General features: G+C 40.0%; 11 protein-coding genes across 11 annotated transcripts; 7 read left to right on the top strand and 4 right to left on the bottom strand.

Moving 5' to 3' along the window:
- Positions 1-138: 138 nt before the first annotated feature.
- MLH3 (mismatch repair protein MLH3) lies at positions 139-2,301 on the top strand (the record flags this gene model as incomplete). Its single annotated transcript, XM_018368293.1, has 1 exon — positions 139-2,301. One exon carries the CDS (start codon positions 139-141, stop codon positions 2,299-2,301), a length of 2,163 nt encoding a protein of 720 aa, XP_018218873.1.
- Positions 2,302-2,573: 272 nt separating this feature from the next.
- SET6 (Set6p) lies at positions 2,574-3,695 on the top strand (the record flags this gene model as incomplete). The annotated part of the gene is made up of 1 exon (XM_018368292.1): positions 2,574-3,695. One exon carries the CDS (start codon positions 2,574-2,576, stop codon positions 3,693-3,695), a length of 1,122 nt encoding a protein of 373 aa, XP_018218872.1.
- ATG29 (Atg29p) lies at positions 3,672-4,307 on the bottom strand (the record flags this gene model as incomplete). Its single annotated transcript, XM_018368291.1, has 1 exon — positions 3,672-4,307. One exon carries the CDS (start codon positions 4,305-4,307, stop codon positions 3,672-3,674), a length of 636 nt encoding a protein of 211 aa, XP_018218871.1.
- Positions 4,308-4,544: 237 nt separating this feature from the next.
- On the top strand, positions 4,545-9,062 carry REV3 (DNA-directed DNA polymerase; the record flags this gene model as incomplete). The annotated part of the gene is made up of 1 exon (XM_018368290.1): positions 4,545-9,062. One exon carries the CDS (start codon positions 4,545-4,547, stop codon positions 9,060-9,062), a length of 4,518 nt encoding a protein of 1,505 aa, XP_018218870.1.
- Positions 9,063-9,133: 71 nt separating this feature from the next.
- On the bottom strand, positions 9,134-10,441 carry MRX4 (Mrx4p; the record flags this gene model as incomplete). The annotated part of the gene is made up of 1 exon (XM_018368289.1): positions 9,134-10,441. The coding sequence occupies one exon, from the start codon at positions 10,439-10,441 to the stop codon at positions 9,134-9,136; it is 1,308 nt and encodes a 435-aa protein (XP_018218869.1).
- A 377-nt stretch (positions 10,442-10,818) lies between these two features.
- On the top strand, positions 10,819-12,636 carry MEX67 (Mex67p; the record flags this gene model as incomplete). The annotated part of the gene is made up of 1 exon (XM_018368288.1): positions 10,819-12,636. One exon carries the CDS (start codon positions 10,819-10,821, stop codon positions 12,634-12,636), a length of 1,818 nt encoding a protein of 605 aa, XP_018218868.1.
- Positions 12,637-12,875: 239 nt separating this feature from the next.
- Positions 12,876-13,334, bottom strand: DAP1 (Dap1p; the record flags this gene model as incomplete). Its single annotated transcript, XM_018368287.1, has 1 exon — positions 12,876-13,334. One exon carries the CDS (start codon positions 13,332-13,334, stop codon positions 12,876-12,878), a length of 459 nt encoding a protein of 152 aa, XP_018218867.1.
- An 886-nt stretch (positions 13,335-14,220) lies between these two features.
- OYE3 (NADPH dehydrogenase) lies at positions 14,221-15,414 on the top strand (the record flags this gene model as incomplete). The annotated part of the gene is made up of 1 exon (XM_018368286.1): positions 14,221-15,414. The coding sequence occupies one exon, from the start codon at positions 14,221-14,223 to the stop codon at positions 15,412-15,414; it is 1,194 nt and encodes a 397-aa protein (XP_018218866.1).
- A 389-nt stretch (positions 15,415-15,803) lies between these two features.
- On the top strand, positions 15,804-17,195 carry COX10 (protoheme IX farnesyltransferase; the record flags this gene model as incomplete). The annotated part of the gene is made up of 1 exon (XM_018368285.1): positions 15,804-17,195. The coding sequence occupies one exon, from the start codon at positions 15,804-15,806 to the stop codon at positions 17,193-17,195; it is 1,392 nt and encodes a 463-aa protein (XP_018218865.1).
- A 1,591-nt stretch (positions 17,196-18,786) lies between these two features.
- On the top strand, positions 18,787-21,417 carry NIP100 (Nip100p; the record flags this gene model as incomplete). Its single annotated transcript, XM_018368284.1, has 1 exon — positions 18,787-21,417. The coding sequence occupies one exon, from the start codon at positions 18,787-18,789 to the stop codon at positions 21,415-21,417; it is 2,631 nt and encodes an 876-aa protein (XP_018218864.1).
- A 79-nt stretch (positions 21,418-21,496) lies between these two features.
- Positions 21,497-22,959, bottom strand: SPT14 (phosphatidylinositol N-acetylglucosaminyltransferase SPT14; the record flags this gene model as incomplete). The annotated part of the gene is made up of 2 exons (XM_018368283.1): positions 21,497-22,850; positions 22,943-22,959. 2 exons carry the CDS (start codon positions 22,957-22,959, stop codon positions 21,497-21,499), a joined length of 1,371 nt encoding a protein of 456 aa, XP_018218863.1.
- Between the last annotated feature and the right edge of the window lie 56 nt (positions 22,960-23,015).

Below are 23,015 nucleotides of genomic sequence, written 5' to 3'. Positions count from 1 at the left end.
ATGCGCCGTTAGGAGGGGAAAAATGTCAAGCCTGGTTTTACAAGGAAAATAGAGGAAAGGTAACAAAAACCATCAATACATAAACAAGATAGGTATTTGGATAAATATGAATGCAAAATTTCCTACTAAATATAAAGAATGAGTCGGAATATTGAGAAGCTGGACTCTATTGTCACAAAGAGGCTCAAATCTCAAGTTTACGCAGTTTCATTAGCATCAGCGGTTAGAGAAATAGTCCAAAATTCTATAGACGCACATGCATCCAATATCGATGTCACAATCGACCTCTCCAGTCTGAGTTTTGCTGTTTACGATGATGGTACTGGGTTGAGCCCGGATGATCTGAATAAGTTGGGTACTAGAAATCACACTTCGAAAATACGAAAGTTAAGCGATCTAACAACAATAAATACTTATGGTTTTAGAGGCGAAGCCATATACAGCATTTCCGACATCTCGAAATTGTTTATTTGCTCCAAAACTAAGGATTACAACTCTACATGGATGAGAAAGTTCCCGTCAAAAAGCGTTATGTTAAGTAAAAATATCAAGCCCCAGGTGGATCCTTTTTGGAAAGTCCAGTCTTGGAGCCAAAGAAAATCAGGAACTGTAGTTATTGTCGAAGACATGCTATATAATTTACCGGTTCGGCGTCGAATCCTAAAGGAGCAACCTTCCTTTAGAACCTTTAACGCATTAAAGGCAGATATGCTACAGATTTTAGTAGCCAATCCATTGGTTGCACTTACTGTATCGTATACGGACGAATCCAAAGGCCACACGGACGTCCTTTTCCGTTCAAAGAATATAACTGAAGAATTAACAAAACACCAGAGAATGTCTCAGGTATTGAGAAATGTGTTTGGGGCAATAATACCGCCAGATATGCTCAAAAAAGTTTCCTTAAAATTTAATGATTATCAAATTGAAGGTATTATTTCTAAGATACCGATTCGATTGAAAAGCCTACAATTCATATTCATTAATGGTAGGCGTTATACAGATAGTATATTCCAGACATACATTGATTCTTTGTTTCAGCAGCAGGACTTCGGAGACAGCAATTTCAGTTTACTTAAGACCAAAACCGTGGGGAAACCTTATCGATCCCACCCTCTCTTCATTTTTGATCTACGTTGCCCTCAGACTATCGATGACCTATTACAAGATCCGGCCAAGAACATTATAAAACCTTCTCATGTTCGTACAATTGAACCATTAATTATCAAGACTGTTCGTTCTTTCCTAACATTTCAAGGCTATTTACCGCCCGATAAATCAGATAAGTCGTTGGAAATAGTCAGCTGCTCACAAGCCAATGCAACATCCATCAGCAGACAAAGTCAAGTGAGCAAATGTGGTCAGGTCTTAGATTCCAAAATGAAAATGGCACGCATTATCGTAACTCCAGGGACATCTGTTGCCAATAAATACAAAGTAAGCAAAACTACATTGAGTTCTGAAAGGATAAACAAAATACGACTTTATGGTCAGAAATCGATTTTGCGAAGCAAGCTTTCTTCGGGGCATTATGATACAGACGTCTTACAATATTGTGATAATATAGAAAACACAATAGAGGACCTTTCCATTTCCAGATCTGTTTTGGCTAATTATGAGGTGATTAATCAAGTCGACAAGAAGTTTGTTCTCATACGATGCTCCGGTTCATCTATCTACAAAACCCCAATATTGATATTAGTTGACCAGCATGCTTGTGATGAAAGGATAAGGTTAGAAGATTTACTTCACAGTCTACTCTCAGAAGCACTAACTAGGACCTTCGTCACACAAGATTTGACTGATTGCTACATAGAAATTGATCGTACCGAAGCTGACTTATTCAGGCATTATCAGTGCGAATTTAAAAAATGGGAGATCAATTATGAAGTAACTAATGGCACACTAGAAACGTCTCTTTTGATAATTAAATCGCTACCTGAAGTGCTGGCATCCAAGTATAATGGCGACAACAATTACTTAAGAATGGTCCTGTTGCAACACGCTCATGACTTAAAAGACCTCAAGAAGCTTCCCATGAACCTAACTCGTTTAGAAAGCCACACTTTAACTGATAGGTTATATTGGTGGAAGTACGCAAGTTGCATCCCAACAGTGTTTCATGAAATCCTTAACAGCAAAGCGTGCAGATCTGCTATTATGTTCGGAGATGAATTAAGTCGGCAAGAGTGCATTATTTTAGTCAACAAGCTTTCTCAATGCCAAAATCCATTCCAATGCGCTCACGGTAGACCATCCATGGTCCCCATTGCAGAGTTGGATCAAAAAAACGAAACATAACATGATCTAGGAATAAGGATAAGGGTTCTTATTGATTTTAGTTGCGCGAATAATTATGCGAAAAGAAGATTACCTCATCACGTTCCTAAAAAACTGAAAAAAAATAGAACAAAAAAAGAAACGTGCGGTACAACTCTGCTGGTAATTTTCATTATTCAAAGGGCTTCTTATGCTATATTTGGCAGCTACTAGTGCTCGTGTCAGTATATACCATTTATATACCATTTAAATACCATTTATATGCCCATAAAACGGTAAGTTGAAACTTGAAAATGACTATTGATGAGGATGTGCGGGAAATTTCCCCATATTTTCAGGTAAGGCAAACTACATGGGGAGGTAGGGCTTGTTTTAGTAGCAGTAATATTCCTGAAGGAACAACAGTTTTGCAAGCTGCTCATTTCACAGGATCATCCATTTCCTACGAATTTAGAAAGGAAGTTTGCCACAATTGTTTCGCGTACGATAATGCGAGAACCATGAAGTACAAACTGAACTATGATTCTATTAAAAATCTGATCTGCGGAGCGGGTTGTCAGATCAATCCCCAAAAGTTCCTCGGCGCTGGATTATGGTTTTGCTCGGAATGTTGCAGAGATTCTTATCTTCAAATACCGAATATCGTTGAACTGATCGAGTTTTATGAGATATTATTGCGCCATTTCCCAAATATGTTGAAAAGATATAATACTACTACCGAACAAGAGACAAAATTAAATACCGTCTCGATTTCAGAAAGCATTATACAGTCTGCATGGGACGAAATTGAAAACGATTGGATACCAAGCATCGATAACATGAAAGGAACCAAAAAAATAAACCAATTACCACCAATTTCAGAAGACGAGTACTGTTGTATTAGGTTTGTTTGCGAAAGTTTGTTTAATTTGAAACACATGGACCCTCAGTCTATAACGCAACGAACTTTCAATATGCTGCAATCCAATGAGCTTGGTAAAATATCGAGATTTCCTGTCTTGTTACATTTCCAAAAGCTAGTGTTTCAAACACTCTACATTCTGTTACCTTCACATTTGCACAAAATGCTCACAATACCATTGTTAAGACATATTTTAGGTACAGAATATGGGAACGCATTCGGCATATGGCAAGACGGTGAAGCTGCTGAAAGTAGAGAGTATTTTGGTTACTGGGTATTCCCAGAGGCCTCTTACTTCAATCATTCTTGCAATCCCAATGTGACTAAATATCGCAAAGGTAATTCAATGGTGTTCAAGGTCAATAAAGACATCAAAGAAAACGAGCAGATATGTATAGATTATTCCGGAGTGTTGGCCGTACCAACTAAAAAGCGTCGGAAGTTTTTGGCTGACAGCTGGTTTTTTGATTGTGCTTGTGAGAGGTGTAACTCAGAATTGCAATCTGTCCATTAATGCTTCCTCTAATGCGGACTTGCTGACGCTTAAGCTCGAAGACAAATCATCGTCAGAAGTACCTCGTTCAGATTCTTTTTCAGCGCCATCGTTAGGCGTGTTACGGTCAAATTTCCTTTCACTGTTTGACTTTGCCTTGTGAATATTTAAGATTTTAGAGGTTTGCAAATGTTGTAATGCCTCGGTTGTAACTTCTTCATCGACTTCTTCCAAAGTCTCCCCCTTCGTCTCCGATGGGCTTGTCGGTACAGTCAATAAGTTTTCGTTTTGTAAAGTGGGGATATAATTATTTAACACCTCAAACATTCTGTCGTTTACCTGGACATTTGAAAACTTCTCAAGATCTCTCTTCTTTTCCAATTGTATCTGTAAAAGTTCCAAATGTTTAGCAAACAACTTATACGTCCTTTTTTTTAGGAAAAACCCTGGTGCTTCAAGCACTTCGGATAGAGCTTGCCAATCTATTTGATCTCGCGAATAATTTAGATTTGATACCATTGCCCAAAGTTGGCGCTCTTTTGCACTATTCCACTCGAATTTTGGAGGATCTACAAACCCATCTGGCCTTTTTCCTTTAATTTTAACATAGATAACTGTATTACTACTATTCATGCTCACGAAGGTTGTAATGATGTGGCTCTATTTGCTTTTGCAGGTATTTTTTATGCCCCTTTTATTTTAGGATCAGTATAATACAACTAATCGTCTTAATTTAAACCCGTCGTCACAAAAAATCTTCAAAGAAAAAAAAAAGTATAATTAAATCAAGTAAAACATTACATAGAATATAGGTAAAGCTGGCAAGACACTACGACACTACAAGTCAAAAGCACAGTAAAATGTCTGAAAATGTCGCAAGATCAGAACGACAGAGACGAGAACCATACGGTTGATATCTTCTCTAAACCAAATTCAGAATATTTTAGAATTCAGCTAAATAACTATGACTTCTATATGGCAAAACCTACCTCACTAGACCGGTCGCATGGTGAAAGCCTGCCCCTAAATCAATTTTCTCAGGTTCCTACTATTCGTGTGTTTGGTAATACATCCTCAGGCCATCAAGTATTGTGCCATGTCCATGGTGTTCTGCCATATATATTCATCAAGTATGATGGCTATATATCTGACACAAGTACACTAAGACACCAAAGATGTGCTCAAGTACATAAAATGCTGGAGGAAAAGATCAAAGCATCTTTCAATAGAAAAAAAGATGCCAAACAGAATTCAACCAACGATAAACTCGGAAATCTCACTTATGTCGCAAACGTGTCTGTCGTGAAAGGCGTACCATTCTATGGCTACCATGTTGGTTGGACGTTATTTTATAGAGTTTCTTTGCTCAATCCATCCTGTATAAACAGGCTTTCTGAATTAGTTAGGGACGGCAAAATGTTTGACAAGAGGCTTGAAATATTTGAATCGCATATCCCTTACTTGTTACAATGGACCGCTGATTTCAATTTGTTTGGTTGCTCGTGGATAAACTTGGACAAGTGCTATTTTCGCTCACCTGTTCTCAACAATATGCTGGACATAGATAAACTGACATTAAACGATGAGCTTCGATTACTTTTGGACCAGCACTGTAACTCACCTAATAACGTACTTAATAGAAAGGACTTTCCTCGCGTTGGAAATGGGTTGATTGAGTTAGACATTTTACCACAGTTCATTAGAAATAGAGATGAACTACAGCATAGAGATTTACATCACGACTTTAAGGAAAAATTGGGAGATACTTCTGATATACTAGTCAAGCCGTATGTATCATCGACTAAAGCAATGGTGAATGAACTGATCATGCAACGAAAGGCATTATCATTAAGTAAATACAAAGTGACTTCAGAAATGAATCGTCTCGTGAACGACCACGAATGGCAGTCTTCTAAGGAATTTGAAGCATTTTACAAAAAAGCGCAACATAAACTCAGCACTTTTGATGGTCAAGTACCTAATTTTGAGACTTTCATAGACGAACATCAGAAATTTTCAGACATCAAAAAGCCGTTTGAAGCATTACCTGAGATGTGGCCAAGCCTTCCACAGACTGTAATTACCAACTCTAGTGTAGAGCACAAAAACGAAGAGCAGCCCGATACCTTACTTACAGTGTATGAGACCATGAATATTGAGAATGGCCAAGAAGGATTAACAGAAAACTGCAATAAGGTCGAACCTGGCCCACATGCTTTGGAAAGCATAGAGACTTTAGAGCATACGGCTGACTCTTTAGGCGATCAAATAGCTTCTCTGAGCACGGTAAAGTTTTCAATGGACAGTATTCTAACACAAAATATGGCAAGAAAAAGGAAATTGAGGATGCTCGGTTCTGCCGAGAGGATTTCTCCAGTGACCAGAAAAAAGAAAAAGACTATGACCCCAGATTTGCACCACAGAGAAAACTATTTTGCTTATCGGGTGCCTCCATTTGGTTATCGAGATATTCTCGATGAATTGGAGGCAGAAGGATTCCCGAAAATGGAATATCAAGAGCCTTTTTTTTCAAATCCTGCAGACCTAGAAAATAAACCTTACGCCTATGCGGGGAAAAGGTTTGAAATAACGTCAACACATTTATCAGCAAGAATACCGGTCCATTTTGAAGGCGAACCCATATCCATTTATAATAAACCCACTTTCGATATGTTTTCTTCCTGGAAGTACATAAGAAAGCCACCTAGATTTGATGAAGTAGCAAAATGGTGCAAAGAACACGGATCTACAGCAACGAAAAGTATTCAGTCACAGATAGATTTGCAGACACCTCATAATAAATTTTTATACAAATTTGCTAGTGATGCCTCCGTCAAAGAGAAAAGAAAAAACAAAACACTGTATGATTCTCTGACACATTTGACGCTTGAAATCCACGTTAACACCAGGGGGGACAAAAATCCAGATCCTCTAATAGATGAAGTCTCCATGATTATATGGTGCCTCGAAGAAGAAACCTACCCTTTAGATTTGGATATTGCTCACGAAGGAATCATGATTGCTCACAAAGAAAATATGGATAGTAATTTCCCCACTCAAATTCAACAGTGTGTTGGCAACATTCCAGTCATGTTTTATGAAACCGAGTTTGAAATGTTCGAAGCACTGACCGATTTGGTATTATTATTTGATCCTGACATTCTATCGGGTTTTGAAGTACACAATTTTTCCTGGGGTTATATAATCGAGAGGTGTCAAAAAATACATCAGTTCGACATTGTTGAAGAGCTTGCCCGAGTTAAATATAAATTCAAAAGCAAACCTCGGGATAATTGGGGATATGCACATTCTTCGGGAATTTTAGTCACAGGAAGACATATAATCAACATTTGGAGAGCACTAAGATCAGATATAAACTTGACACAATACACCATTGAAAACATTGCATTCAATATTTTACATGAAAGGTTACCTCGTTTTTCATACAAATCTTTAACCAGCATGTGGAATGCTGAAAAAAGCTCTACAAAACTGAAAACTGTAATCTCTTACTGGCTAGCAAGAGCTCGGATAAATGTACAGTTGCTGAGAAAGCAAGATTATATTGCTCGAAATATTGAACAGGCAAGATTAATTGGTATTGATTTCCATTCCGTTTACTACAGAGGGTCGCAATTCAAAGTAGAGTCGTTTCTAATTCGAATTTGCAAGTCAGAAAGTTTTATTCTCCTCTCACCAGGTAAGAAGGAGGTTCGTCAACAAAAAGCACTTGAGTGTGTACCTTTAGTTATGGAGCCGGAATCCGCATTCTATAAAAGTCCTTTAGTGGTTTTGGATTTTCAGTCATTATATCCATCTATTATGATTGGATACAATTATTGTTATTCAACAATGATAGGAAGAGTAAGGGAGACAAACCTAAATGGCAATGAATTAGGAGTGACGAAATTTTCATTACCGAGAAATATTTTGACATTACTAAAAGATGATGTAACTATTGCACCTAACGGTGTTATTTATGCCAAAACTTCTGTTCGAAAATCAACCTTATCAAAAATGTTAACCGATATTCTGGATATCAGAGTAATGATGAAGAAGACAATGAATGAAGTTAACGGTGACAATAGCAGTCTAAGAAGACTTCTAGATAACAAACAATTAGCACTTAAATTATTAGCTAACGTTACCTATGGTTATGCATCAGCATCCTTTTCTGGTCGAATGCCGTGCTCTGATTTGGCTGACAGCATTGTCCAAACAGGTAGAGAAACTTTAGAGAAAGCAATAGACATTATTGAGAGAGACGACACGTGGAATGCAAAAGTAGTTTATGGTGACACAGATAGTTTGTTTGTATATCTACCTGGAAAGACTGCCAACGAGGCTTTTCATATTGGTAACGCTATGGCAGAAAAAGTTACCCAAAACAATCCAAAACCCATTTTTTTGAAGTTTGAAAAAGTGTATCATCCCTCTATACTGGTTAGCAAAAAGAGATATGTAGGGTTTTCCTATGAGAAACCTTCCCAATCCCTTCCCTTTTTTGATGCTAAGGGTATTGAAACTGTTAGAAGAGACGGTATTCCAGGACAAAAAAAAATTGTTGAAAAATGTATACGACTACTTTTCCAAACAAAAGACCTATCAAAAATAAAGAGATACCTTCAAAGTGAATTTCTAAAAATTCAAACTGGTAGGGTGTCTACTCAAGATTTTTGCTTTGCCAAAGAGGTTAAGTTAGGAGCGTATAAAAGCGAGAAGACTGCTCCTCCAGGAGCAGTTGTCGCGAGTAGAAAGATGAATGAAGATCATAGAGCAGAGCCTCAATACAAGGAGCGTGTACCATACCTGGTTGTTAAGGGCAAACAGGGACAAATTCTTAGGGAAAGATGTGTATCGCCCGAAGAGTTCTTTGAGAACGAGGATTTGGAATTAGACTCGGAATATTACATAAATAAAACGTTGGTGCCTCCCCTTGATAGGCTGTTCAATTTAATTGGTATAAGTGTTGGCGCTTGGGCCCAGGAAGTAGAAAAATCCAAGAAAAGCAATACATCCGGGAAAAAAAGAGAAAAACTAGAAATAATAGGAACCTCTTTAACGTGCTGTAATTGCGGAGAAGAGCTAACTCAAGTACGTCCATCGCAGCTTTGCGATGACTGTTTAGCAAAAAGGAGTTTCACAACATCATCGCTTCTAATAGAGAAATTGAAGAGAGAAAAAGAATACGAAAATTTGAAAACAGTGTGTAGAACATGCACATATCGCTACACTTTGGATGCAAGCATTGAGAGTGACCATATCGCCAGTGAATGTAAATCCTATGACTGCCCGATATTCTATTCCCGTGTCAAAACAGAGAATTACTTGAAAGATAACCAAGCTGCTAAGAGAGAAAAAGCGTTGGTCTTCTTGAATGACTGGTGAACTTGGCAGAGCTGTCAATGATAAAATGATGAATATTCAATTTTTTATATACTATGTTTCTATGTAAAGGATCAAGATGAATTAACTTTAGCCTCTTTGAGTTGAGAAAGACGGTATCTATAATATGCATAAAGTGAGACTATTGAAGTTGTGATAGAAATGATGATTGTCTTGCGAGCAGTAGACGGCCTTTTAGAAGCCCTTCCTTCCTCTTTGAATAATGGATCGCTACTTTGGAAAACTATCGTTTTAGTATTATCATACAAGTTCCCTACGCATTTCCAACCTTTTAGCTCAATGTCATTGATCTGGTCCAATACTCTCTCTGGTGGATATCCAGAGGCGTTGATGACGCCGAATAAGTCTGTGAAGTTGATGTTGAAGAAACCATAGTCAAATTCGGCAGACACAGTGATGTCCTTATTGTCATCCAATGAATGCAACAGTAGCCTACTCCCTTTCATGGCTTTCTCGCCATTACCGACCTTTTTTCCTCTTTTGTTTGAGTTCAAAAATGTGCTTATTCTATTTGCTAAGTGCTTTAATGGGCGGCTGGGTCTCCTCTTAAATAAAATGTTTCCTGCTGTCAACGGTACGGATTCAGAGAAAGAATCAGCGCTCCATTCATAGATACGAGTTTGATTTTTCTTTCGTTTATCAATGACATTTTTCTGGTATGCCTTCTTTTCAATATTTTGCAAATATTTTTTCAAAGAATTTAGATCGATGTCTGCATGGTCATGTTGCGAGGGGCCCATCGAATTCTTACTGTCTTCATTTTTCTGTAGGTAAAGTGAAACCTCCCTGTAGATCTCTTCATGCTTATTCGTATCGATGTTTAAAGAGCGTAGAAGTTCCTCAATATGTACCTGGCTACTAGGATGGAGATCAATATTCTCTAATTTTCGACGTTGCAGCTCAACTTTCAGTTTCTCTTCTTGAGACGTTATATCTCGGGGAATAACAACATTCACTGGCACAGATACAGAGTTCATTCCTTCCAAGATGTCTTTATCAGAAAGGCGTTGTGTCAACAATGACTTATTGAGGAGAAGCAGTTTATCTTGAAGGGAATTCGCCGGATCCTGCTTACCTCCTTCCTTGAGCCCACGATTAACCAAACGTGTTATTAAATCAACCTCCATTGGGGAGAAGTTAGCTTTGCCTTTACCTACGGCAGATTGATATACTGCATGTTTGAAGGCTTTGATACGTCCCGATTTGAGGATCTTTGAATCAAATACTCGAGACATATTATGGTCTGCAATTTTCGTACCACCACCTTTTGCATGCGATACAAATCTTATCCAGCGCACATCTACTCCAGATGCTAAGCATTTTGTTTTTGTTAGTAGTGGAGATATATATAGTACACTCATTTCTTGATTGAATATAAGCTATTTTACTGCTTTGTGTTGAATGGCACCTGTCTTGTGCAGCTAATGCCCAAAAAAAAACAAGAGAGCAAAAACCTAAAATAAGTTGGATCATAAACCAACTGCCCACAGTTGCACTACTCGACCTTTTCTTCCACTTGCTTGTTGCCTTCTATCAATTCCACCAGCAGTAACCGTTAAGTCTTGTTATAACCTTTAATTTTTCTGTTACCCGTTCATCTGTTTTTCCAAAGAAAATTTCAATAAGAGTTTGATATGAGCAGTTGAAAAAAAAAACTAGTTGAAGACATTTTTATTTAAGATTATAAAGGAGAAGCTGAACTGACAAGAGATCATCATCTACCTGTACTAGCGGAAAAATGAGCGGGTTCCATAATGTGGGAAATATCAATATGATGGCCCAACAGCAGTTGCAACAAAACAGAGTAAAAGTCAGTATAAGGAACTGGCAGAATGCTACAATGAATGATTTAATTAATTTCATAAGCAGGAACGCTCGAGTAGCTGTGCTTGACGCCCATGTGGACGGACCATTGGTTGTCGGTTTTGTGAATTCAAAGGCTGAAGCCGAATCGTTAATGAAATGGAACGGTGTCCGTTTTGCAGGTAGCAATTTAAAATTTGAGCTTTTGGATGGCAATGGAGGTTCTGCTGGAACTTCAGACACTATTTCGTTTCTAAGGGGAGTATTACTTAAGAGGTATGATCCCCAGTCGAAACTATTAAACCTGGGGGCATTGCATTCTGACCCTGAACTAATTCAAAAAGGTGTCTTCAGTTCCATTTCCACCCAGTCTAAGATGTTTCCAGCAATGATGAAGCTAGCTTCTACAGAACCCAGTTTAGTAGTGGAGAGTGTGAATCTTGCGGATAACCAACTAAAGGACATTTCCGCAATTTCCACATTGGCTCAATCGTTCCCAAATTTGAAGAATCTTTGTTTGGCTAATAACCAAATTTTCAGATTCAGGTCACTGGAAGTTTGGAAAAACAAATTCAAAGATTTGAGAGAGCTCCTCATGACAAATAACCCCATCACTACCGATAAGTTGTACCGCACTGAAATGTTAAGACTATTCCCCAAGTTAGTGGTGCTGGACAATGTTATTGTAAGGGACGAACAAAAACTGCATAGTGTCTATTCGCTACCAATGAAAATCCAACAGTTTTTTTTTGAAAATGATGCGTTGGGGCAGTCGTCCACGGATTTTGCAACCAACTTTTTAAACCTATGGGACAATAACAGAGAACAATTGTTAAATCTGTACTCACCACAATCCCAATTTTCTGTCTCCGTGGACTCCACAATTCCTCCATCCACGGTAGCAGACTCTGATCAAACCCCGTCGTTTGGTTATTACATGCCATGTTCACGCAATATCTCCAAAGTATCCAGTGAGAAATCCATCCAGCAAAGACTATCGATTGGCCAAGAGTCCATCAACAACATATTCAAGACATTACCAAGGACGAAACACCATCTTCAAGACCAGCCCAATGAATATTCCATGGAAACGATCAGCTATCCTCAAATCAACGGGTTCATCATTACTTTACACGGTTTTTTTGAAGAAACTGGCAAGCCTGAAATGGAAGCCAACAAGAAAACGGGGAAAAACAACTACCAAAAGAATAGAAGATACAACCATGGGTACAACTCCACTTCGAACAATAAACTGTTCAAAAAATCCTTTGATAGAACTTGGGTAATCGTTCCGATGAACAATAGCGTCATAATTGCATCTGATTTATTAACCGTAAGAGCGTACTCCGCGGGCGCTTGGAAGACCGCATCTGTTGACGTGCCAGCATCATTGCCACTGCAACAACCTTCAGTGCTACCACAGGCCGCCATCCCACCAAACGCAAGCATGAACCCAAACATAACGACACCGCCACCACCACAACCTTCAGTGGTTCCCGGGGGAATGAACATGCCCGGCGTGCCCCAGGGGCCAATGGTCATGGCACCCACTCTACAACTGCCACCGGACGTCCAATCGCGCTTGAACCCCGTACAACTCGAGCTGCTAAACAAGTTGCATCTGCAAACCAAGTTGAACGCGGAGTACACGTTTATGTTGGCCGAGCAAAGCAACTGGAACTACGAAGTCGCCATAAAGGGGTTCCAGGGTAGCATGAATGGCATCCCGAGAGAGGCATTCGTGCAATTCTAGTTACCGCCGCACCACAACTTCCCAAAAAAAAAATGCGTACAGAGAGTGCAACATCCGCTAGCGCCGTATTCTGTACCGTTTCGATAAATAGATTATTATGTTCTATACATCCGTTATATAGAAGGTTTCTCGAAAAAACAACAATATATATCATCCGCCATGTGTTTTCCCTTTCCTTTTTCTTTTCTTCTTATTTGAGGTGAGTGCTACTAATAAATACTGGCCAAAAGGACACACGGTCATACGTTCACGCCGGGCTCTGGAATCAGCGTGCCGATGCAAGGATACTTGTTTTCGAAATGCTCCTGCCACTCATCCAGCGCGTCGATCTGCTCCGTGGTCAGGTCCGTCAAGGGATCGATGGGCTGGTCCCAGTCGTTGATAATATCCAGATCGAAGGAGTTCAGCGCCAGCCCGCGCGACGCATCGTGGCCTGCAAAGTTCGTGTATGGTCCGCTGGGCCCGTAGAACTGCCTTCCACGTGTGCAATCGTACACTTTGCCCCTGATCGCAATGAAGATTTTTTCATCATCGTGACCATTGAACTTGGACAACGTCCTTGGGAAGAAGTTACCGGCCACCACCGGCTCGCTGGGTTTGCTGGAATCGTTTGTGTTAGACCCTGCGGACCCTGTGAGCCCCGTTGGGTCCTCGCTCGTTTTCACGCCCCCAAATAGCAAGTTTTTAATGAACGACATCTCTTTGTACTTTCTCTCCGTGTTGCTGTCTTACTTTCTACCACTGTACTGCACTACAACAATCTAATACGGTCTACTTTGCGGCAAGAGAGGAAAGCTGGCACACGGATGCTTTGATGTATATATGATCCTGGCAACATCGAGCATAGCACAATACGATTCAACAAAAAAAAAAAGGCAAAAGGCAAAAGGCACAGATGTCTTGTCGTTAAGAAACCAAAAACCAAAAACCAAAAACCGCGGGCATCATATCCGCCTTAATTCCGCCAGAAAAACGATAACCGAGGCGGTAGGGTAACCCACCTAACTGTTGCTACGGTGACTCTACTCAAGCATCGGCCGGTATACATTCTTTTTTTCTCTCCCTCACATGACACATACCAGAGTGGAAGACCAGGCTAGATCAACCAGGCCAAGTCAAGTCAGATCAGAGCGGGAGGCTCGCCTGCTGCGGTACGACTGCCGATCTGAGCTCTATGCGCACCCGTCTATCCTGTATGCGCGTCGTGCTCCACCAAAGGCAGAGAAAGAACTGGGCCTTTACAGATCCGCCCATCGCGGCGCCCGGTCGTTTGGCCGCGCCGGTCCGTTCCGTGCCGTGCCGTGCCGTGCCGCCCAGAAATGCCGCTTGCGGTCCGTATCCGGGGACCAGATCGCCTGAGTAAGCCGCCTTCCTGAAGTAGTACAGTTCACAGAAGCCACATAAAGGCGCAAGGACCATTAGTAATTGAATTGAACTGCCGCTGGGAAGGAAGTCGGGCTTATATAAGGATTGCCAAGTCGCTGGAGATTTGCAGATGTGCTTGGTGGTTTCTGCTTTTACACAGATCTATACATATACATATACGTATACATAGCTACGTCCGTCTACACATAAACTTTGAAAATGCCCTTTGTCAAAGACTTCGAGCCAGTTTCTTTGGAAAACACTAATCTATTCAAGCCGATCAAGGTCGGTAACACTCAGCTTGCGCACCGCGTGGTCATGCCTCCCTTGACCAGGATGAGGGCGAGCCATCCCGGCAACGTTCCGAACAAGCAATGGGCTGCCGAGTACTACCGTCAGCGTGCGCAGAGACCCGGCACCATGATCATCACCGAGGGTACTTTCATCTCTCCCCAAGCCGGTGGCTACGACAACGCCCCCGGCATCTGGTCTGACGAGCAGGTTGCTCAGTGGAAGGACATCCTCTTGGCCATCCACGACAAAAAGTCCTTTGCCTGGGTGCAACTGTGGGCCCTTGGCAGGGCGTCCTTCCCAGACGCGATGGCTAGAGACGGGCTGCGCTACGATTCTGCATCAGATGCAGTGTACATGGAGGACACGGCCAACGCCGCAAAGGTCCCAGCACACACCTTGACCAAGGACGACATTAAGCAGTACGTCAAGGAGTACGTACACGCCGCTAAGAATGCCGTTTTCTTGGCCGGCGCTGACGGTGTGGAGATTCATAGCGCCAATGGGTACTTGCTGAACCAGTTCTTGGACCCTCGTTCCAACACCAGGAACGATGAGTACGGCGGGTCCATTGAAAACAGGGCCCGCTTCACTCTGGAGGTCGTTKACGCTGTGTCCGACGCCATCGGCCACGACAGGGTTGGCTTGAGGTTGTCTCCCTACGGCACTTTCAACAGCATGTCCGGCGGTGCTGAGCCGCATATTGTTGCTCAATACGCTTATGTCTTGGGCGAATTGGAGAGACGAGCCAAGGCCGGTAAGCGGTTGGCCTTTGTCCATCTGGTCGAGCCTCGTGTTACCGACCTGACCCTGGATGAAGGCGAAGGGGACTACGATGAAGGTAGCAACGATTTCGCTTACTCCATTTGGAAAGGCCCTATCGTTAAAGCCGGTAACTTTGCGTTGCACCCAGATGCCGTCAAAGAAGAAGTCAAGCGTGACAGAACGTTGATCGCTTACGGCAGATTCTTCATTGCCAACCCGGACTTGGTGGACCGTTTGGAAAAGGGTCTGCCATTGAACAAGTACGATAGAGCTACTTTCTACACCATGTCCGCAGAAGGTTACATTGATTACCCAACTTACGGTGAGGCAGTGGAGTTAGGCTGGGACAAAAACTAATCCTACACACATATACACAAGCACAAACGAGCGATACTCCGCTGAATTCTTAGCCCGGAGACTTATTTTATATACAATTCTTACGTACCTCTTATTCCAGTAAATAGACCAGACAAGTTATATTTTTTTTGTTTTTATTTTTTTTGACAAGCCAAAAATGGTTATTTATTTGTCCATGTCCGCGCGTTGCGTAAAGGGAATTTATTAAGATGACTTTTTTTATGCTTGCAAGCCCATTGACGTAGATCCATCGTTAAATAAAACTACGCAAAGAAGGAACTCGTGGAAGCTGGTACAAACGCGACTCAAACGTGGACAGTTATCTTACACTGGTTTGTTTTTTTCAGTTCAACAGTATTTCTTATCCTGGCTTTCCTTTTTTCCTGTAGATGAGTTACTTTCCTCGAACATCTGCTCATTTGATGAGAAATGTTCTGGCTCAAAATAAAGGAAACGTATATCTGCGAATCACCACATACGCGACCGATATCCCGATACAAATCCGGTTCAGTGGAGTTCGCTATATTAGCGGGAACCGTGGGGGAAAACAGCAACAACATATAAATACTGCGCCAATAGAATTCACTCCCAATTTTGGGTACGGTGATAGGGTTCCGAAACTCGACAAAAAGGTAGAATCCACTGCCTTGAAGACTCTACGATGCACAGATGACGTTTCAAATGCTTCGGAAGCGGGAGCCTTGCCCGATCCAAGCGCACAGCTGCCATTCAAAGTCAAACTAGTAGACCCAAAGGAAAGGAAATCAAAAAGGTCATCACAGGCAACCGGCCAAGGTTTCGACTTGCAGACTTTAAAGAAAAAAATTATAATTCCCTATCTTCAATTGACCAAACCTCGGCTCACCATTCTGGTGATGTTGAGTGCCATATGTTCGTATGCCCTATCCCCGTATCCGGCTTCGGTCAGTGAATTACTATGCCTAACGGTGGGCACTACGTTATGTTCTGGTTCCGCAAATGCTATAAATATGGGCAGAGAACCTGAATTTGATAGGCAGATGGTCAGAACTCAGGCGAGACCTGTTGTTAGGGGCGATGTTACACCTGTGCAGGCATTTGAGTTTGCCGCACTTATCGGGTCTTTAGGTGTGTCCACTTTGTACTTTGGCGTTAACCCTACCGTGGCTATACTCGGTGCTTCGAACATTGCGTTATATGGCTGGGCCTATACGTCTATGAAAAGAAAACACATCATTAACACATGGCTCGGTGCCCTAGTCGGAACCATTCCTCCATTAATGGGATGGGCAGCTGCAAGCCCCCTTTCCCATCCAGGGTCTTGGTGCCTAGCCGGGCTATTGTTTGCCTGGCAATTCCCACATTTCAACACATTAAGTCATAACCTTCGAAACGAATACAAAAATGCCGGATATGTTATGACTGCCTGGAAAAATCCCTTATTGAATGCCCGGGTTTCGTTGAGATATTCAATACTAATGTTCCCTCTTTGCTTTGGGTTATCTTACTTTAATATTACAGATTGGTACTACCAAATAGATTCCGGACTCATAAATGCATGGCTAACGTTTTGGGCTTTCAAGTTCTACTGGCAACAAAGAATAAACTATTCCGCAAAAACATTGAAGGACAACGTTAAGTTCAATAAGGGTTTGAGTGTAGCCAACATATATGCAAGGAAAACATTCATGGCGAGTGTTTTACACTTACCGGCGATTTTAATACTTGCTATTATTCATAAGAAGGGCCGCTGGGATTGGATATATCCCGGTGAGGCAAAGCGGCCACAGGAACGTTTATAGCATTGGTACAATGAGACAAAAAGATAATTTTCAAAGAGGGGTCATTACTCTTGTAAATAAATGTATTTAAGCCTTGTGATTCGGCAAGACTATTGTATATACACACATATTTATTTTTTTTTCAGGAAAAGAAAAAAAAAAATTTCGTAACATGGCTTTGCTAGTATAGGCAAACTTTGCTCTAATGGTTAAATCCTTTTTAACGTTATTATATGCTTTTTTATATACAGGTTGAATATAACTATATTTTTTTACTTGAACAGGAGGGGGACAATGATTGAAGCCAATTCAAAAATAATTGTATAAACTACAAATTTTGACCCATTTATTCGGTTTTTTGCTTTTCTAAAAACTCAAAAACTCTGGCCCCAATGGCTTCCATATCTTCTTCGGTTAACTTTGGCATTTCTCTTTGGGCTAGTTCTTTCTTTTCTTCCAAGTAGCCCTTCTTAACATCAGTTAGAGGCATTTGAGGTGCCACCAGTTTAGCTATATCTTTCGCTGTCAAAGTGCCCCTCTTGTATTTGGAGTGAGGATTACGAATACTCAGAATGGCACCCTTTGGAATAGGGCTTTTCACTATGGAATCTACCCAGAAGGTTTGTTCTCTAGCAATTGCTGGATCGGTGGCCAGATCCGTTTTCACATCGAGTGGATCCGGTTTAGGCCATGGAATAACCAAATCTGGTTGGCCCTTTACACATCTATATGGCATCACCTTTTTGTAGTCTTCATCATAGTATGAACCGTTAAATGAAACATCCCTCACCGCCACGGTCCTTGTCTGTCCTGGGGTTTTTTCATCGTCGAGATCAGCAACTAATCTTAAATCCTTTCCTAAAATTGATACTGGGACTGTAATCATGTGGGAGGTCTGGCCCTCTAGCCAAAACTGCTTGGGAACGGGAACTGTCTTGGTTGGTCCATTTTCATCTAGTACAAATGCATTTGTTCTTTTATCAAATGATTTAATTATGGCGATGTTTCCCTTGGAAGCTCCTTTCATTATAACTACTCTGTCTCCCGGTAAAAACTTCCATTCTTTTTCGCTCTTGAAGCTAGTCTCTTCATCTACATCCTTCAAATCTGATTTCATGAACTCGGGAGTAGATTTTTGGATGAACTTTTCACTATGGGGAAGGAAATTTCTAGGTCGGTTACCCAACCTCTTCATAACACGCGATCCCACGTTGGATAGATGTTGATAGCTTCCAGACATAACGAGTTACTGATCTTATGTTCCACAATATTCTTACTTGACCAGCCAAGATTGCCCTTAATTGATGTTTTCAAGAATAATACTCTTGAGTTAAACTTGTCGTTATTTTTCATATCGCTTTTCAGCCGGGTATTTAGCAATAACGAACATAAAAACGTATACACGCTGAAAATTATTGCATGAAAGTAAATAAATTCTTACAGCTCTATAGAGTTATATTTTTGAGCCTGGTATCTATGCTCAGGCTGTTAATATAACAGTTGGAAGATATTTATATGCAGCGGCATTTTCGTGGCGAAATTATCTTTTCTGTAGCTCTTATTTTTATTTCAGTACCAATCTTCACTAAACGCAAGCTAAAGCTTTAAGCAAATGCACAATGCCCGTGTTCAAGATAATCTTCATGAACAAGAAATATGTTTACAGGATTGGGTTTGGGTTAATGAGATGAAGGGGCAGGTGAAGTTTATTGGGGAGACAAAATTTGCTAAAGGTATATGGTACGGCATTGAATTAATTAAACCATTGGGAAAGAATGATGGAAGTGTGAAAGGTATTCGTTACTTCTTTATGGATGAGGCTAAAACTGCTTTAAATGGTGCTTATTACGGTCTTTTTTGTAAAAGAGAGGCATTACAATTGTACAATCTAACCTATAACGCAAACGGTATGCTAAGGGATGATGGAACATTGCAGGAAACAATTAAAGAGCTACAAACAGAACGTGAATTGTTGATCTCTAAACTGAAAGAAGGTGAATCGGGGAAAAAAAAGATGGCCGAATATAAAGCTGCCATTAAGAGGCTAAGCATGAGTGAAACTGATTTATTATCCAAAATTCATGAACTGGACAGATTAGTCGAAGCTTTGAAATTTGAAAACAATGATATGAAGATCCGTTTAGAAAATTTCAATAAAATTCTAGACCCTCCAAATGAAACGGTAGGACCGAATGCAGACGAGAGCGCATTATGGGAAAGAAACCTTATTCTTCAGGAAATGCTTGAACAAACGAAGATGTCATATAACGAAAACATGAAGGTTCAAGAGGAGTTGCTTGAGGAAAATACCCAGTTATTGGAAGAAAATGCAGTATTATCCAAAAAAATATCAGATTTAAGTCCAAAACTGCAACAGTCCAATAATATAATTAGCGATCTCACCCTTCAAGTCGAGGCCCAAAGCAAATCCTCTAATATCGTCGAAAGGCTGACGAACGATAATGTTTTACTTACAAGTAATTTGAAAGCTTTAAACGTTCAATTGGAGGAATTGCGCACAAGAGAGAAACTTGATGAAAATTTAAGAATCACCTATGTAGAACTTGAACAAGAATTGACACTACAACTGATTAGTATGCAATCTGCGTTGGAAAAGAAACAGAATTTTGCAGATCAATGTACTGAAGAAAATGAAAGATTGAATGCTATGTTGAAGTCGTCAGAATCACAGGCAACTCATAAATTTCAAAGTCTTGAGTTAAAAGTGAATACTCTACAAGAAGAACTGTATCAAAATAAACTGCTTAAAAGTCTTTACAAAATGTATGAGCCATTTACGCAACAAAATATGTGGGCTCTTTCTTCTCAGTTACAGTATTTAGCCGAAGTAATAGATGGCGAAAACATTAGAAGTTCCCCTATTGAAAATATTGAAGCCTATACGATTTTGACCGTTTTGAGTCATATCAGTTATGCACTATACACTCATTCACTGGAAAATGCTATCAAAAATCTGGGGACAATAACCCAAAGCTTCAAGGTAAATAACGTTCAACTCTCTATGTGGCAGAGTGAGTTTTTACAACGAAAGTTTTCACCCAAACAAGAAATCATTTCTTCTATTAATTGTTTTTTAAAAGAAAACAAGTTTCTGGATAATGACGTGACTTTGATACTCAAAACACTTCACTCGATCTTTGAAATTATCACTCCGAAGCTGCTGGCAGTTTTAAAAGATAGTACTAATTCAAATGAGGATGATGGGCTGTCTCTTATTAGTTCATTATATGAAGCGTCATTCTCAGTCACAGCCGATATTGACACATTTCTTGAAAAAAACGAAGCTTCAGGGGGAAACAAAACTTTGCTTCTAAGTCCTGCTTGCGATCTGACTTTGTCATCTATTTTATCGACATATTTTTCGAATCCGGTTTTCTTAAATCAGGATTTTGAACGTTTACGTGCATGTGCTATAGAAGAATTGACGACATTCTTTTCCCGAATAGAGGATCTCCTAGAAAATAAAATTGTATTCACTGAACATGTCAGCCAATCATCAGCTGACGCAGAGGATACCAATGATAGTACGGAGGAAAAATCTCCAAATTCCTTAGTAAGTGGCCGTTTGGATGCAGAGAATATTTATCTCAAAGAGGAATTGCTTCGAAAGGAAAATTTGTTAACTGAGCTGAAGACTAAAATTGAAGTCATTTCTGGACGGGATTCGGAAAGGAAAAACCTGGAACGGATTATCACTGGATTACAGAAAGAGTTGAATGATAAAAATGAGGAGAATCGTTGCCATTCTGAAATGCTCAGTGAACTTAAAGATGAAAATACCAATCTACGAAGTTGTTTGAAAAATATGGAACTAGACCTTTATCAAGTAGAGGGCAATAACAACCTAAATCGAATGTGCCTAGATAGAGAGAAAGTTGATAGGATGAACTTGGTTTCTGAGATCATGGGATTAAGAGAAACCATTAAACGACAACTAAAAGATACTAAACCCGCAACTATTGATCTAAGCTGGTTGGAAGAGTCCCCAAGTCTCAAAAACGAGGGGCGATCGAAAGGTGATATTCATCGCGGATTAAATATTTACAGGATTGAAATGGCAGATTCTGTTAATAACTCGCGGGTCTTGGATTTAAACTTTGGTCATTCTTTGAAAGGAGATGAACTATCATATGAAATTGACTGCTCTTATATTGCTTATTTGAAACACAAGAGGAAAAACATACGCCTTAAGCTACAGAACATTGTTACAAAAAAAGAATGACCGCCAAAGTCAACCAAATTCATAACATGCAAGTGTAATAAATAAACTGATATATCTTAATACTTTTCATGTGCAAATGCTAAATTTTCTTTGCTTTCGCTTCCACTTCCACTCCCTCGTTAGATTTTGTTTTCTTCGGCCATTTGGGAGCTATATCAATTTCATTTCTTGGGTATAACCACTCTAGAATAAAAAAAAGCATGTACTCTACAATACCACATAACAGATATAAATGTTTAGCCCAAATGCCCTTTCTTTTGTAAAGATTTGCCACCATCTTCATCCAATCTTTATCATCTGTGGAAGAAGTAGAAGAAATATCGGTGTATATACTAACTGTCCTTTGGGCTACATCCATCCAGTCGTACATTTTGGACACTCTATCGTGAAAAGAAGATGTGTCCAAAGTTTTGCTTCTTATAATGTCGATAGCTTTATTTGTTGCCTGGACGAGATCTGAAACAGATGTCTCTTCGGCATAAACCGTCATGTCATTGGGTAGCACCTCTGGAATACCCCCAACCTGGGTTGTTACAATCAGTAAATTGCAGGATGCAGCCTCTACTAGAATTGTACCAAATGCTTCTGTCAAACTAGCATGCAAATATATATCGCCTTGACACAAAACATCTCTTACCTTTTCATGAGCAACGGATCCCAAAAGTTGAACACGTTTTTGCAGTCTATAAGTTTCAATCATTTGTTGAAAATCAATGAATTTGGGACCATCACCAGCAACTATAAATTCTACTTCTTCATGTGTGGAGCAAACTTTTGGAATGATACGAGTAAGCAAATCAGACCCTTTATTCGGAAAGAGTCTTCCAATAACTACAATCACTATCTTATCTTTACCCTGCTTTCTCTCGCTGTTATTATCAGGGTCTCTTGGCTTAAAATCTTCACTGACCACTGCGTTCGGAATCACGGAAATAATATCTGGTTTCAATTCTGTTCTAACAATCATATTTTCTTTGCATGTATTGGAAACACAGATAACCCTATCTATATTTGTTAAAGAAAAAGTTAATAACTTGTTCACCCAAATCGAGGTTAGATTATTGAAACCATAAAGTGAATGGTCTGTGAAGACAGTTCTTAATCCCATCGTATTGGCATGCAGGATCCCCTCATGGGCAAATGTGGAAGCGCTACCATGAGAATGAACAATCTGGATCTCCTCTCTAAGAAGGATATTTCTTATTATTGGGAAAGTTGAAAAAACTGTTGGGAAAGTAGTCTCTCTAAAAATTACGAAAAATGGTACGTGATAGACCTTCAGCCCGTTTGAAAGATGCCGTACGCCTACTCGATCTTTATAAGCATGTGTAATAATGATCACGGAATGACCTAAATCTATTAGCTTTTGCGACAAATGATATATATGAAATTCCACTCCACCTAATTGCGGATAGAAAAAGTCACACAGCATTCTATTCTTGTTGATTTATTTCCCAACGTCACTGGTTAGTACCATAAGTAAAAGAAAAGTATACGTGTTTCCAGGACACCAGTTCGAACATACGCTATATTAAAGGCCATTATTCCAATGAAATACTCTCACTTTAAGTCAATGTGCAGCCTTGCAATGCCATATG

This window comes from Saccharomyces eubayanus, chromosome XVI (genome assembly GCF_001298625.1).
Source record: "Saccharomyces eubayanus strain FM1318 chromosome XVI, whole genome shotgun sequence".
NCBI lineage: Eukaryota > Fungi > Ascomycota > Saccharomycetes > Saccharomycetales > Saccharomycetaceae > Saccharomyces > Saccharomyces eubayanus.
Note: the sequence above shows the minus strand (reverse complement) of the source record. Positions and strands in the feature narration are given on the sequence as shown.